At 42.6% G+C, this 16,819-nt stretch overlaps 1 protein-coding gene across 1 annotated transcript; it reads left to right on the forward strand.

The window, feature by feature from the left end:
* The first annotated feature begins 1,811 nt into the window (after positions 1–1,811).
* ppp1r7 (protein phosphatase 1, regulatory (inhibitor) subunit 7) lies at positions 1,812–16,592 on the forward strand. The gene is made up of 10 exons (XM_039003870.1): positions 1,812–1,868; positions 2,684–2,779; positions 5,674–5,729; positions 5,822–5,887; positions 6,056–6,186; positions 7,784–7,946; positions 11,677–11,793; positions 12,001–12,105; positions 14,286–14,372; positions 14,525–16,592. Exons 1-10 carry the CDS (start codon positions 1,829–1,831, stop codon positions 14,699–14,701), a joined length of 1,038 nt encoding a protein of 345 aa, XP_038859798.1. The 5' UTR covers positions 1,812–1,828; the 3' UTR covers positions 14,702–16,592.
* The last annotated feature ends 227 nt before the right edge of the window (positions 16,593–16,819 follow it).

Below are 16,819 nucleotides of genomic sequence, written 5' to 3' on the forward strand. Positions count from 1 at the left end.
GAGCTGACTACACTGACTGTGCTAGTGGCAGACTCCACTAAGCTGGCAGGCTGGCTAACAGCTACTTAGCATGTTAACTAACACTTCCCCTAACCCTAACCTTAATGCCTAACCCTAACTCCTAACTCCTAACACTAACACTAACTTCAAACTTAACTGTTAACCCTAACCTTAACCACTAACCCCTACCCTAATTAAGATAGGGATATGATTTTTGTAGCCATAAGAGATCATTTGTTTTCTATAAACTTTGCACAGTAAGTAGCCACGCCCCGAGTGAGATCAGAGTGTGTCAGCCTGACGGAACAGTCCCTTTCGACCAGAGTGCATAAAAGGATTGGTAAAGAAATTAACATTCAGACCAGAGAGGGGTGTAGCTACAGGTCACGTCCAAAGTGGTTTGAACGCTGAAATCTCAACACGCGGTAGAGACAATAATGTCACTTCACGGACAATCACTGGTACGGCTGATTAGCTGTCCTAAGTAAAGTTTCTAGAAAAGCGAATTGAAGTGGGACCATTCTACTACTCTTCAAACCATCCTGTTCTACAACTCTTCTCGAATCACCGTATTCTACTACTCTCATCACCCAATGGCAACCATCGACACGGCTGGCTAGCCTATCTTCAAAGAATCATCTTCCAGAGCAAATGGAAGCAGAGTGCGCTCTGTTCTGTTCAGGACTACACGACAGGTCGCTGGATTCCAGGCGACGGCAGAGGAGAGCACCAGTAGAAGAGACTGGGGGGGGGGGGGGGGGGGGCGGGGGCTTTTGGACAATCAGAGCATTACAAGCGTGCCGTGGAAAGGCCCAACCAAACCCTTTCCAAGAAGGCTTTGCTTACTCCAAACGGGCGGCGGTTCATGTGCAAAGTATATGATTACTGTGAGAGTAGTTTATAAATGTACCAAAGTATTATGTCTCTGTCCCTCTCTCTCTCTCGCCCTATCCATGTCTTTTATAAAAAGCCACCATATTGTGTCAGTCCGCTAGGGACCTGTTTCTAATGTATTATGTGTGTATGTTTATCCTGTGTTATCATTTAGTTAGCTAGTAAATAAATAACTAAACCAATATGTGTAGTACTGAATCATACATAAGGCTGGGTTTTTCGCAGATGCAAGAGATTACGACTGTTCAGAATGATGATATGATACGAGGTTAGGATGAACTGTTTTGACTCTTTGATGGACGTGATTTAATTCGGGTAACTCTTTAAACAATTGCTCTCGTGGTGCCCCAAATTCCTAATGAGTTAATTGTTACATGATTAATTTAATCGGTAACAATTAAACATAGTTAGTTGATTAGGTAAATAACATTCATCAGATTAATGAAAGGAAAGTTATGACACCTACTAGGGAAGTAGATTAAGTACATCAACTCATTGTTTTGAAAATATACACCATCCACCTATAGTATGTTTCTGGTTATGGATGACCGTCCCTTGAACACTCTATTCTTATTTTATTTATCTGCCCTTGTTGAAGGGCTATTTATGTCCTCTTGTGCAGGTGTGATTGTGGCGTGCTGCTGTGCAGGAATATGTGTGATTGGCACCATCCTGTGGTCAAAAAGTGCAACTAAACTGCTCTTTATGATAGTGTCGCAGTTCTTATATTTTCCATGTTAAACATTCATGTTTTGTCTTTCTTTATATTTTCGTGATTCAAATGTGATCTTGAATATCGCTAACAAAGGGATAAATGATCTATTGTGGTCAGTGACGCACCCCTTTTGAAGGCAGAGCCCGCACCAAACATGCAGCCTCCTGATTGGCTGAGGAGATTGTCAATGAAAAAAGGCAGAGTTATCGGGAAACAAATATGGCTACCCTGTCTGTTGGAGAGCCTCAAGAGATGGAAGGTGCGTGATAATTTAAAATATTGCATCACAAATAGTTTTTCATGAGGGTGGTTAAATATATATTTACCTATTTATTATTGAACCCCCCCACAACTGCATGCTGCTGGGGATGTTATTTTGTGCTACTTTGCCCTTCCCTCCGTGGACATGCTATCTAGCTAATGTTGTTAGCTAGTTTGTTTGTTAGCTAGCTACTGCCACTGGTGGCTATGTCATTAAATAATAAGTTGTTTACGTTCGCTAGCATTTATCTAGCTACTAGTACTAGCTAACATGTTTTTTCTGTACCTAGGTAAATGTCATCCTATGTTTTTTTGTAGTTAGCTAACATTAGCTATTTAACAAATATTGACCGACTCATCCACTTAAAGCAAGTTAGCCTAGCAACTGAGTGTAGTTGAAGTGGGAACATCTCATGGTGATTGGTCTATCAAGCTACTCTACTAGCTGGTTGGTCGGCCCTTGCTGGCCAGTCAGCTAGCGTGGAAATGTTGCTTTCAATATTGTCGGATTCTTCCAAAATTAAAATCAAACTGTCAGACAGACACATACGAAAATAACCTTACTAGCTACTGTATATAGCTAACTTCAAAACAAGGTTTAGCTAAGTATGAACACGTTTCTACTTATGAACATGCTACTGATCAGCTAGCAGTAGTTTGCAGACAGCCATCCATAGAAAAGCAGGGCAGATCATGTGAGCCTGCTACATGGGCGCTTTAGTTTTCATGACTCATCCATAGCTACAACTGTGATAATGTTCAAACTACATTGAACTGACTCAGGCTGTTCCTTCCCATCTGTTCTGTGTGCAGTGGATCGGAAGGGAGAGTCAGAGGAGTCAGGAGATGATGATACCAGGAGGAAGAGCATCAACGGGGAGGTAGACCTGAACCAGCCTCCTGCCACAGGTGGGGCCTACCTGTACATGTCAAGGAGGCAGCTTCAATTTCCTAATTTAAAACTTAACTGAGAACCTACCTATGCAAGCTAGCTATTAATGGTTGATCACTTAATTTGCATGAAGTCTCTTTTGCATTAGTAGGTAATGTATTGATGTATTGTGACTTTATTTTCTACTTGTTTATGAATCAATGCTGTTTTTGTTTGCTACCTTATGTGAATTGAATGTGGGAAATGCGCTCTGCAAATTAAATATTATTATTATGTTATGCAAGTATACAGGGTAAGGTTATACTCAGGTATAGTGTCAAGTCACGCTCAGTTGGCACAAACTAAAAAAAAATATTTAGTTGTGAATCTGACTGAAAGCAGGAAGCACCAGTGACTAGATCAATAAAAAATTGGTCAGATGAAGCAGATTTTAAGCTACAGGACTGTTTTGCTAGCACAGAGTGGAATATGTTCTGGGATTCCTCCGATGGCATCAGTCATTGGCTTCATCAATAAGTGCATCGACGACATCGTCCCCACAGTGGCCGTACGTACATAGCCCAACCAGAAGCCATGGATTACAGGCAGCATCAGCACTGAGCTAAAGGCTAGAGCTGCCGCTTTCAAGGAGCGGGACTCTAACCCATTGTGTTATTGACTGTACGTTTGTTTATTCCATGTGTAACTCTGTTGTTTGTGTCGCTTTGCTTTATCTTAGCCAGGTCACAGTTGTAAATGAGAACTTGTTCTCAACTGGCCTACCTGGTTAAATAAAGGTGAAATAAAAAATTACCCTGAAGTTAATAGGAAATCCCACTATGCCCTCAGACAAACCATCAAGCGGGCAAAGGGTCAATACAGGACTAAGATCGCATCGTACTACACTGGCTCTGACGCTCGTCAGATGTGGCAGGGCTTGCAAACCATTACAGACTACAAAGGGAAGCACAGCCGAGAGCTGCCCAGTGACACGAGCATACCAGACAAGCAAAATTATTTTTATATTTTATTTAACCAGGTAGGCCAGTTGAGAACAACCACGACCTGCCCAAGATTAACTTCTATGCTCGCTTCGAGGCAAATAACACTGAAACATGCATAAGAGCACCATCTGTTCCGGACGACTGTATAATCACACTCTCCGCAGCCGATGTGAGTAAGACCTTTAAACAGGCCGCAGGGCCAGACGGATTACCAGGACGTGTACTCCGAGCATGCGCTGACCAACTGGCAAGTGTCTTCACTGACATGTTCAACTTCTCCCTGTCTGAGTCTGTAATACCAACATGTTTCAAGCAGACCACCATAGTGCCTGTGCCCAAGAACACTAAGTTAACCTGCCTAAATGACTACTGACCCGTAGCACTCACGTCTGTAGCCATGAAGTGCTTTGAAAGGAAGGTCATGGCTCACATCAACACCATTATCCCAGAAACCCTAGACCCACTCCAATTTGCATACCACCCCAACAGATCCACAGATGATGCAATCTCTATTGCACTCCACACTGCCCTTTCCCACCTGGACAAAAGGAACACCTATGTGAGAATGCTATTCATTGACTACAGCTCAGTGTTCAACACTATAGTGCCCTCAAAGCTCATCAATAAGCTAAGGACCCTGGGACTAAACACTTCCCTCTGCAACTGGATCCTGGACTTCCTCACAGGCGGCCCACAGGTGGTAATGGTAGGTAACATCCTGCCACGCTGATCCTCAACACAGGGGCCCCTCAGGTGTGTGTGTTTTGTCCCCTCCTGTACTCCCTGTTCACTCATGACTGCACGACTCCAATACCATTCAATTTGCAGATGACAACAGTGAGAGGCCCGATCACCGACAACGACGAGACACCCTATAGGGAGGAGGTCAGAGACCTGGCCATGTGGTGCTAGGACAACAACCTCTCCCTCAATATGATCAAGACAAAGGAGATGATTGTGGACTACAGGAAAAAAGAGGACCGAGCACGCCCCCATTCTCATCGGCGGGGCTGTATTGGGGCAGGTTGAGAGCTTCAAGTTCCTTGGTGTCCACATCACCAACAAACTAACATGGTCCAAGCACACAAAGACAGTTGTGAAGAGGGCACGACAACACCTCTTCCCTCTTCAGGAGACTGAAAAGATTTGTCATGGGTCCTCGAATCCTCAAAATGTTCTACAGCTGCACCTTCGAGAGCATCCTGACTGGTTGCATCACTGCCTGGTTTGGCAACTGCTCGGCCTCCGACCGCAAGGCACTACAGAGGGTAGTGCGTACGGCCCAGTACGTCACTGGGGCCAAGCTTCTTGCCATCCAGGACCTCTATACCAAGCGGTGTCAGAGGAAGGCCCTAAAAATTGTCACCGACTCCAGCCACCCTAGTCGTCATAGACTGTTCTCTCTGCTACCGCATGGCAGCGGTACCGGAGCTCAAAGTCTAGGTCCAAGAGGCTTCTAAACAGCTTCTACTCCCAAGCCATAAGTCTGCTGAACACCTAATCAAATTGCTACTCCGACTTTTTGCATTGCTCCCCCACCCCCTCTTTACACCGCTTCTACTCTGTTGTCATCTATACATAGTCACTTCAATAACTCTACCTACATGTACATACTACCTCAACTAACCGGTGCCCCCGCACATTGACTCTGTACTGGTACCGCCCTGTATATAGTTTTGCTATTGTTTTACTGCTGCACTTTAATTAGTTGTTACTTTCATCTTAATCTTATGTGTATATTTTTTTAAACTACAATGTTGGTTGGGGGCTTGTAAGTAAGCATTTCACTGTTGTATTAGACGCATGTGACGAATACAATTTGATTTGAGAACATTTTGTACTGTTGTAGCTAGTAAATGCTACTCCTAGTTAGGCCTAGATGCTGTGTTACAAATCACTTCTTGAAATGTCTTTCTCTTTGTACACAGTTAAAGAGGAGTCTCCCGTTGATATGGATACCATAACCTTGGACCCAGAGGAAGAGGTGATGGAGGGATGGGAATTAGTGTTGCCATAACAATTATAAATGTTGTTCGAATTTAGTTCTCTACCTAACACACCTACCTCTCTTCACAGGATGTTGATCTTGTCCACTGTAGGATTGGGAAGATTGAGGGATTGGAGGTGTTGAGGAAGGCTAAGGTCAGTAGGTTGACTACTGTCAGGCCTTCACCCATACAGTATTATTTTTAAAAACATCATAATGCTATTTATAGAAAACATAGATGACAATCACTCTGGAGTAAAGGAGACTGTCTGCACAAACAGAATGACTAGATTAACTAATGCTAAATGTTTGTGTGTCTCCAGACGCTCTCTCTAAGGCAGAACCTGATCAAAAACATTGAGAACCTGGAGACGTTAGTGACTCTGAAGGAGCTGGATCTCTACGACAACCAAATCCGCAAACTTGAGAACCTGCAGACCCTCACAGAACTGGAGTGAGTCTGACCCATACAGTACCAGTCAAAAGTGTAGACACACCTACTCATTCCAGGGTTTTTCTTTATTTTTACTATTTTCTACATTGCAGAATAATACTGAAGAAATCAAAATGGCCACCCTTTGCCTTGACAGCTTTGCACCCTCTTGGCATTCTCTCAATCAGCTTAATGAGGTAGTCACCTGGAATGTATTTCAATTAACAGGTGTGCCTTATTAAAAGTTAATTTGTGGAATTTCTTTCCTTAATGCGTTTGAGCCAATCGGTTGTGTTGTGACATGATAGGGGTGGTATACAGAAGATAGCTCTATTTGGTAAAATACCAAGTCTATATTATGCCAAGAACAGCTCAAATAAGCAAAGAGAAACGACAGTCCATCATTACTTTAAGACATGAAGGTCATTCAATCCTGAAGATTTCAAGAACTTTGAAAGTTTCTTCAGTTGCAGTCGCAAAAACCATCAAGCGCTATGATGAAGGACCGCCACAGGAAAGGAAGACCCAGAGTTACCTCTGCTGCAGATAAGTTCCTCAGAAATTGCAGCCCAAATAAATGCTTCAGAGTTCAAGTAACAGACATCTCAACATCAACTGGTCAGAGGGGACTGCGTGAATCTGTCCTTCATAGTCCAATTGCTGCAAAGAAACCACTACTAAAGGACACCAAGAAGAAGAGACTTGCTTGGGCCAAGAAACATGAGCAATGGACGTTAGACCAGTGGAAATCTGTCCTTTGGTCTGAGTCCAAATTTGAGATTTTTGGTTCCAACCCCCGTGTGAACGAATTATCTCGTGTGGTTCCCACCGTGAAACATCGAGGAGGAGGTGTGATGGTGTGTGGTGCTTTTGTGGTGACACTGTCTGGGATTTATTTAGAATTCAAAGCACACTTAACCAGCATGGCTACCACAGCATTCTGCAGCGATACGCCATCCCATTTAGTTTGCGCTTAGTGAAACAATGACCCAAAATACACCTCCAGGGTGTGTAAGGACTATTTGACCAAAAAGGAGAGTGATGGAATGCTGCATCAGATGATCTGGCCTCCACAATCACCTGACCTCAACCCAATTGAGATGGTTTGGGATGAGTTGGACTGCAGAGTGAAGGAAAATCAGCCAACAAGTGCTCAGCATATGTGGGAACTCCTTCAAGACAGTTGGAAAAGCATTCCTCACGAAGCTGGTTGAGAGAGAATGCCAAGAGTGTTTTAAAGCTGTCATCAAGGCAAAGGGTGTCTACTTTGAAGAATCTCAAATATATTCTGATTTAACACTTGTTAGGTTACTACATGATTCAGTATGTGTTATTTCATAGTTCTGGTGTCTTCACTATTATTCTACAATGTAGGTTTGTCCAAATTTTTGACTGGTACCGTACATAAATGCATGCATACACACCAGTGTTTCCCTTCCTATCAGCTGACCTTGCAGTTGCCTCGATGACCAGCTTTTACTAACCATTAAGTGCATTCCTCTTCTCAGTTACACTGACAGAACTGAATGAACTTTGTTACTCCATGTGCTATTTTGCACAAAATGTTTCCTCTGTAAAGTTGAATTAAACCTGAATGTATTTTGACTCTGATCTCCAGCCAGCTGGATGTGTCCTTCAATCTGCTGAGGAAGGTGGAGGGTCTGGAGCGTCTGACGGGGCTGAAGAAGCTATTCCTGCTGCACAACAAGATCAGTCACATCGCCAACTTGGACCATCTCACCGGCCTGGAGATGCTGGAGCTGGGCTCTAACCGCATCCGGGTGAGACAGAGGCCAAGGGGCAGGGGTTACAGGGCATGTGCGACCAATTACCTATGCTTAGAATTTGTATGCAGAGATGAAAACTCATTGCTTTTTGGCGATTATTCACAGTTTTGGGGGAAAAAATACTGTTGGTCTCTTTGTCATATCAAAATCGTTGACTAAGCACAGAAGGCATCTCTGTGTTCTACAAATAGAATATCAAACACAGTGTGATGTCATATCACAATGAGTGCCTCATCCAATAATCATGTGACAGCTGTGATCTTCCCGCCGCATCCCCTACCAGCCATTACTCACCTGCTTCTCTCTGTCCGTTCTTTCTGCAAATCTCCATCAGCTTTTAAAATGTACAGTGCCTTTAGAACGCATTCACACCCCTTGACTTCTTCCACATTTTCTGTTACAAAGTGGTATTTAATTGTATTTTGTTTTGGTCAATGATCTACACGATTGTAACAATTGTAAAGAAATCATGAAAAATAGAACACTAATATATCTTGATTTAGATAAGTAGTCAATACATGTTAGGAATACATATGGCAAAACTGTAACTAGGCCACTCAGGAACATTCAATGTGGTCTTGGTAAGCAACTCCAGTGTATATTTAGCCTTGTATTTTAGGTTGTCCTGCTGAAAGGTGAACTCATCTCCCAGTGTCTGATGGAAAGCAGACTGAACCAGATTTTACTCTAGGAGTTTGCCTGTGCTTAGATCTATTCCGTTTATTTTATCATAAACTCCCTAGTCCTTGCCAATGACAAGCATACCCATAACATAATGCAGCCACCACCATGCTTCAAAATATATATTAAAATATATATTTTTATTTTATTTAACTAGGCAAGTCAATTAAGAACAAATTCTTATTTACAATGACGGCCTACCGGGGAACAGTGAACACTTGTTCAGGGGCAGAACGACAGATTTTTACCTTGTCAGCTCGGGGATTCGATCCAGCAAACTTTTGGTTACTGGCCCTACGCTCTAACCACTAGGCTACCTGCCACCCCAAAACAATTGACAGCGGTGGGATTGAATATGAAGTGTGGTACTCAGTGATGTGTTGTGGATTTGCCCCAAACATAGCGCTTTGTATTCAGGACATAAAGTTAATTTCTTTGCCACATTTTTTGCAGTTTTACTTTAGTGCCTTATTGCAAACAGGATGCATGTTTTGGAATGTTTTATTCTGCTTCATTCTTTTTACTCTGTCAATTAGGTTAGTATTGTGGAGTAAGTACAATGTTGTTGATCTGTCCTCCATTATTCTCTTATCAAAGCCATTAAACTCAGCCATTCTGTTTTAAAGTCACCATTGGCCTCATGGTGAAATCCCTGAGCGGTTTCCTTCCTCTCCTGCAACTGAGTTAGGAAGGACACCTGTATCTTTGTAGTGACTGGGTGTATTGATTCACCACCCAAAGTGTAATGAATAACTTCACCATGCTGAACAGGACGTTCAATGTGTGCAATGTTGTGAGGCATTGGAAAACCTCCCTGGTCTTTGGTTGAAATTTACTGCTCGACTGAGGGACCTTACAATTATCTGTATGTGTGGGGTACAGAGATGAGGTAGTCAGTCAAAAATCATGTAAAACACTTATTGCACATAGAGTCCATGCTTCTTATTATGTGACTTGTCTGCTTTTTTTGTAAAAGCTTAACATTTAAATATCCCTTTTGAGCATGTAAGTTATTAATTACACTTCGGATGGCATCCTTCCTAACTCAGTTGCCGTAACGGAAGGAAACCGCTCAGGGATTTCACCATGAGGCCAATGGTGACTTTTAAAACAGAATGGCTGAGTTTAATGGCTGTGATAGGACAAAATTGATGATGGTTCAACAACATTGTAGTTACTCCACAATACTAATCTAAATGAGTAAAAAGAAAAGAAAAATATTCTAAAACATGCATCCTTTTTACAATAAGGCACTAAACTGCAAGAAATGTGGCAAAGAAAATAACTTCATGTCCTGAATACAAAGCGTTATGTTTGGGGCAAATCCCTTAGCACCAGTCTTTATATTTTCCATCGTGGTGGCTGAATCATGTTATGGGTATGCATGTCATCGGCAAGGACTGGAGAGTGTTTTATGATAAAAAGCAATAGAATAGAGCTAAGCACAGGCAAAATCCTAGAGGAAAACCTTGGTTCGGTCTGCTTTCCAACAGACACTGGGCGATTAATTCAACTTTTCAGTAGGACAATAGCCTAAAACACATGGCCAAATTTACACTGTGGCCTGGTTTTATTCGGTACACCACCTCGTTCACGAAAATTGATTGCTCCTATAGTCACGTGGCCATGGCTTGCAATCGAACGTTAGAATTGGCAAAACAAATGACCTAAACGACTTTGAATGTGGTATGATCATCGGTGCCAGGCCCGCAGGATCCAGTATCTCAAACGGCCGCACTTCTGGGCTTTTCATGCACGACAATGTCGAGGGTTTGCCGAGAATAGTGCAACACAAACATCCAGTCAGCGGCGGTCCTGTGGGCAAACACAGCTCAACAGTGGTGTGTAGAACGGCATCTCGGCTTGCACAACTTGTTGAACCTTGTCACGGATGGGCTGTTACGACCACACCGGGTTCAACTCCTGTCAGCTAAAAACAGGAAGAAGGGGCTCCAGTGGGCACGCGATGACCAACACTGGACAATTTGAGTGGAAAAACATCTCCTGGTCCGACGAATCCCGGTTTGTTTTGCGACATGCAGATGCGAGAGTCAAGATTTGGTGTAAGCAGCATGAGTCCATGGACCCATCCTGCCTGTTGTCAACGGTACAGGCTCGTGGCTGTGGTGAATTGGTGTGTGGAATGTTTTCCTGGCACAAGTTAAGTCCCTTGATACCAATTGAGCAACGATTTGAACGCTGTGTCCCAACGTATTCCGGGCTGATCTGGCTGCAAAGGGTCCGACACGGTACTAAATGGGTGTACCTAATAAATTGGAGTTGCTTCCCAAACCAACATTGAATGTTCCTGAGTGGCCTAATTAAAATGTTGACTTAAACCGGCCTAAATCTATGGCAAGACTTCAACAACCAACGTGACAGACCTTAAAGAATTGTAAAATAATAATGTGCAAATATTGTACAATCCAGGTGTGCAAAGCTTTAAGACTTACCCAGAAAGACTCACAGCTGTAATCGCTGCCCAAGGTGATTCTGTATTGACTCGGGGTTGAATACTTATCCAATCAAGATATTCGTATTTTTCATTCCACTTTTTAATTATTTTTTAAAATAAATCTTTCACTTTGACAGGGTATTTTGTAGATAATTTAATCGCACTTTGTTAAATTACAATGTGGAAAAAGTCTCTAGGGGTGTCACTTGTTAAATCCACCTCAGAGTAGACGAAGGGGAGGAGATGGGTTAAAGAAGGATTTTTAAGCCTGAATGGGCAAGACCACAAGAGTTGGGTGCCTTTTGAATGGGGTATGGTAGTAGGTGCCCTGCGCACCAGTTTGTGTGAAGATCTGCAATGCTGTTGGGTTTTTCACGCTCAACAGTTTGTCGTGTGTATCAAGAATGGTCCAGGTGGTGTGCAGCTCAATATTAGGAAGGTGTTCTTAATGTTTTTTTACACTTATGCTCTGCTTACTCCAAATCTACACGTCTCTCAATTGGCAGCCACTTGGAACAGAAAGAGTCATTGTTGCCGCAAAGACTTGATTGATCTAACGCGTGTGTGTGGCTTTTTGTGTGTTTCCAGGTAATTGAGAATTTGGACTCGCTGTCCTCTTTGACGAGTCTGTTTCTGGGCACCAACAAGATCACGCAGTTTCAGCATCTGGAGGGTCTACACAATCTGACAGTCCTTAGCATCCAGGTACACAAAAACACAGTGGCTTAATAGTGTCTGCGACTTCCTCAGTCTTCAGTTTTGTGTTCAGTGGGACAACGAGTCATAGACTGCAGCATTCCTAACACGCAAATGCTTGTGTTTAGTGACCCTACTCAGTAGCAAGTACATCTACTCATGAAGACGGTACAATATTGAAGACAAGTGGATGTTGTGTTGTCGTCTTTCCTCCAGAGTAACCGCATCACCAAGATGGAGGGTCTGCAGGGTCTGGTCAACCTGAAGGAGCTCTACCTGAGTCACAATGGCATCGAGGTCATCGAGGGCCTGGAGAACAACGTGAGTCAATGGCAACCTGCACAACTGTAGGGCCATGCACGTTGCCATGGCGACCAATAAAATTAGAGCAGGAATGCAATATTTATGGATCCCTAATGAAGTAATGGTGGGAGTCTGCTAGATGACTTGATGTAAATGTTTAGCGGCTTCCCTGCAGGTAGATTATACAATGTATGCTTGGTTTTTTTAATCTAAAAATAATCATGTGCGATTTACATGGGGTGGGGGGGTGTCTAAGGCACTGCATCTCAGTGCTAGAGGCTTCATTAAAGACACCCTGGTTTGAATCCAGGCTGTATCGCAAACAGCCGTGATTGTGCGCCGCCCTATGGGACTCCCAATTGGCCCAGCGTCGTCTGTGTTTGGCCGTTGTAGGCGTCATTGTAAATAAGAATTTGTTCCTTACTGACTTGCCTAGTTAAAGAAAAATTAATTTACATGTTGAAGTCGGAAGTTTACATACACTTAGGTTGGAGTCATTAAAACTCGTTTTAACCACTCCACACGTTTTTTGTTAACAAACTAGTTTTGGCAAGTCGGTTAGGACATCTACTTTGTGCATGACACAAGTCATTTTTCCAACAATTGTCTACAGACAGATTATTTCACTTATAATTCACTGTATAAAATTCCAGTGGGTCAGAAGTTTATATACACTAAGTCGACTGTACCTTTTTACAGCTTGGAAAATTCCAGAAAATGATGTCATGGCTTTAGAAGCTTCTGATCATTTGAGTCAATTATTTGACATAATTTGAGTCAATTAGAGGTGTACCTGTGGATGTATTTCAAGACCTACCTTCAAACTCAGTGCCTCTTTACTTGACATCATGTGAAAATCAAAAGAAATCAGCCAATACCTCAGAAAAAGAATTGTAGACCTCCACAAGTCTGGTTCATCCTTGGGAGCAATTTCCAAATGCCTGAAGGTACCACGTTCATCTGTACAAACAATAGTACGCAAGTATAAACACCATGGGACCACGCAGCCGTCATACCGCTCAGGAAGGAGATGCGTTCTGTCTCCTAGATATGAACGTACTTTGGTGCAAATCAATCTCAGAACAACAGCAAAGGACCTTGTGAAGATGCTGGAGGAAACGGGTACAAAGGTATCTATATCCACAGTAAAACGAGTCCAATATCGTCATAACTTGAAATGCCGCTCAGCAAGGAAGAAAAGCCAGTGCTCCAAAACCACAATTTTAAAAAGCCAGATTACGGTTTGCAACTGCACATGGGAACAAATATAGTAGTTTTGGAGAAATGTCCTCTGGTCTGATGAAAGAAAAATAGAACTGTTTGGCCATAATGACCATTGTTATGTTTGGAGGAAAAAGGGGGAGGCTTACAAGCCGAAAAACACCATCCCAACCGTGAAGCACGGGGGTGGCAGCATCATGTTGTGGGGGTGCTTTGCTGCAGGAGGGACTGGTGTACTTAAAAAAATAAATGGCATCATGAGGCAGGAAAATTATGTGGATATATTGAAGCAACATCTCAAGACATCAGTCAGGAAGTTAAAGCTTGGTCGCAAATGGGTCTTCCAAATGGACAGTGACCCCAAGCATACTTCCAAAGTTGTGGCAAAATTAAGGACAACAAAGTCAAGGTATTGGAGTGGCCATCACAAAGCCCTGACCTCAATCCCATAGAAAATTTGTGGGCAGAACTGAAAAAGCGTGTGCGAGCATGGAGGCCTACAAACCTGACTCGGTTACACCAGCTCTGTCAGGAGGAATGGGCCAAAATTCACCCAACTTATTGTTGGAAGCTTGTGGAAGGATACCCTGAACGTTTGACCCAAGTTAAACAATTTAAAGGCAATGCTACCAAATACTAATTGAGTGTATGTCAACTTCTGACCCACTGGGAATGTGATGAAAGAAATAAAAGCTGAAATAAATCATTCTCTCTACTATTATTCTGACATTTCACATTCTTAAAATAAAGTGGTGATCCTAACTGACCTAAGTAAGACAGGGAGTTTTTACTAGGATTAAATGTCAGTAATTGTGAAAAACGGAGTTTACATACACCTTAGCCAAATACATTAACTTCCGACTTCAACTGTAGTTATTGTAAAATTATGACTTAACATGTCTGCACACTAGTTTAATAGCAAGTACTTGAAAAAATGTAAAGTGGTGACTCAATTTATGCTGTTTGTTCATATACAGAAAAAGCTGACAACTCTGGACATCGCAGCCAACCGGGTGAAGAAAATTGAAAACATCAGCCATTTAACAGACCTACAGGAATTCTGGGTAAGAGGGAAGGAGAGATTGAAAGGAGGGATGTAGCATGGATGAGTCATTTTTTTAAAGTAGATCACTGTCAGTTCGAGAAATACATATGTCCAAGGCTGCAGACTGGGAAGTTATGTCATATATTAAATCTCTCCCCCCCCCCCCCCCAGATGAATGATAATCAGATAGAGAACTGGTCAGATCTGGATGAGCTGAAGAGCTCCAAAGCCCTGGAGACGGTGTACCTGGAGAGGAACCCCTTACAGAAGGACCCCCAATACCGCAGGAAGATCATGCTGGCGCTGCCCACCGTACGCCAGATCGATGCCACCTTCATCCGCTTCTAACCGGCCCACGCCCGCCGTGCCACGACACATCTCGTAACCCCACCTCAGTGTCCCCCACCTCCCACTCACCGTCCTTCCCCTGCAACTGCAAAATGGATCTCCGCTCACTTCACTAATTCACCACAGACACATACTGATACACACAGGCAAGGGTTCCCTTTGTATAACACGTATACTTAAACACACACATTCTGACCATCACTTTTCTCCTTAACCTCTCTCGCACACAAACACGTGTACGCACGCATGTACACACTCACACTCACCACCTGACCTATGCTATTGTGTGAACGCTTATTAATTTATTCCCAGAATTGGACTGGAAATGGGCTGGGAGGAGTGGGGGCTGCAGGGATGTCAAAAAGACCCCATCTTTCCCCACTGCCCCCCCTCCCTCTTTCTCCTTCTCTCCTCCCCTTTCCTTTTGCATGTGGAGTAGGGAACGACTGCCCTGCCTGATTGGCCTTTGTCTGTATGATAAGAAAAGAAGGCAGGCTGTTTTCTCTTTGTTATTGAAATTGCACTGCACCTGGCGGAGAGGGGGATGAGTGGTCATGGGAGTGTTTGTCTATTTTTTTTTAGGAAGGTCTACTACACTCAACAGATATCAGTCTTATTTTTTTTATATTAAAGAATATAAAATGATCAAATGTGTAAAAAAATATATATAATGTTGGCGTATGATACTTAGTGTTTGCCATAGGGATATTTAGAGCATCATAACACTGGACTGCTTGCATACTGCAGCTGCATTACAGACACTGTCTCGTGCACGTGGTATCTTGTTCAAAGTGAAGGATTGAACTTAATTCACGCCCTGTCACATCAAAGAAGCGCTCTCTTTGTGCTCGATCTGAAACTGGTCTGTCTCAGGCCAATAAGGCAAATGTTCTGAATGCATTGTCACCCGAAGGAACAGACCAGGGTTTTTTTCATTGATTTCTTATAAAACATATTTGTTTTGAATGGTAATCCTTCGGTGAACATCCCCAGGAGATCGTCTGCTTTTGATTGTAAATAATCAAATTCTCTTAGACTGACTCAACATCCTAATTCAAATGAATCTGCAGTCTGAGCTGTTAATCCATATGTCAATCATGCTGCTGTGAAATGCAACTAACATTCAGTGATGGTGGTATTCAGCACTTCTTTCTTTTCAGGCCATGTCCCTCAAATGTTTTGAGATAATGTAAAGAAAAATATGACAATCTGTTATATTTCTAAGTCAATAGCCCATGCATATACATGTATGGAGTCACCTACAGTTGTACACTTACAGGGAAAGTTTAACCGAAGTGAACCGTGTTTGTGAACAAAAATGGGCTCCTATGACATATTGACCTGGATCAGTGGAGTGTGTCTGAGTGAAGGTATGTGGAAGGGAAGGAGTGTGTTTGTGGTGTAAACCACTTTCAACCACAATCCTCAGGACCTTACTATTGCTAATCAATGGACCAACGGCCTCAGAATTTGCCCCTAACCACAGATCTAGGATCAGTTAACCCTTCTGTACCCCCAATCAGATTTGAACTTTAATAGTGTAATGACCCTGTATCAGTGGTTAGGGGAAAATGTATATTCCTACCTGCAGAGCAAAAGGTGACCCATACAACTGGGGCTTATTCAAGAGGGTGCAACATTTTAGAATGTTACAGATAAAAATGCAATGTATAGAATTTCAACTATTGACTCCTCCCTTTGCCAGACAAGTTGGCAGTTCTATACATGACTTTTGTATCTGCCCCACTAGTCCCAGTCCCTCAGATGGGTTCATAAAACAATGCCACACAACTCACTTGTATTTTTTGCCTTGTTTTTAGTTAAGCTTGGTAGACTGTTCTTGAACTGAATGTATTATAAAAGACGAAATAATAAAGTTACTTAAATTACATGTCTCCCCTCACAAATGCTTACACCACTAAACTGACATTAGGAAATAGATTGAAAGCTACTATTGCATGCACTGTATGAATTAGATTACATGTATTGACTAAAACTGTGGTACTATTGTGAATACTGTGAAGAGAAGAAAAGATAACAGTATCACTTGAAAGGATACCCTTGAAAGGGCCATTGAGCTATGGTAGGGGCGGCCTGCTACTCAGCCAACGTAGTCAA

The sequence above is a fragment of the Salvelinus namaycush genome, chromosome 11 (assembly GCF_016432855.1).
Source record: "Salvelinus namaycush isolate Seneca chromosome 11, SaNama_1.0, whole genome shotgun sequence".
Classification (NCBI taxonomy): domain Eukaryota; kingdom Metazoa; phylum Chordata; class Actinopteri; order Salmoniformes; family Salmonidae; genus Salvelinus; species Salvelinus namaycush.

Coding starts and splice junctions, on each gene's coding strand:
- ppp1r7 (XM_039003870.1), top strand. CDS start 1,829: ATGGCTACCCTGTCTGTTGGAGAGCCTCAAGAGATGGAAG. Junction 6,187..7,783: donor CAGACCCTCACAGAACTGGA/GTGAGTCTGACC, acceptor TCTGATCTCCAG/CCAGCTGGATGTGTCCTTCA. Junction 12,106..14,285: donor TCGAGGGCCTGGAGAACAAC/GTGAGTCAATGG, acceptor GTTCATATACAG/AAAAAGCTGACAACTCTGGA.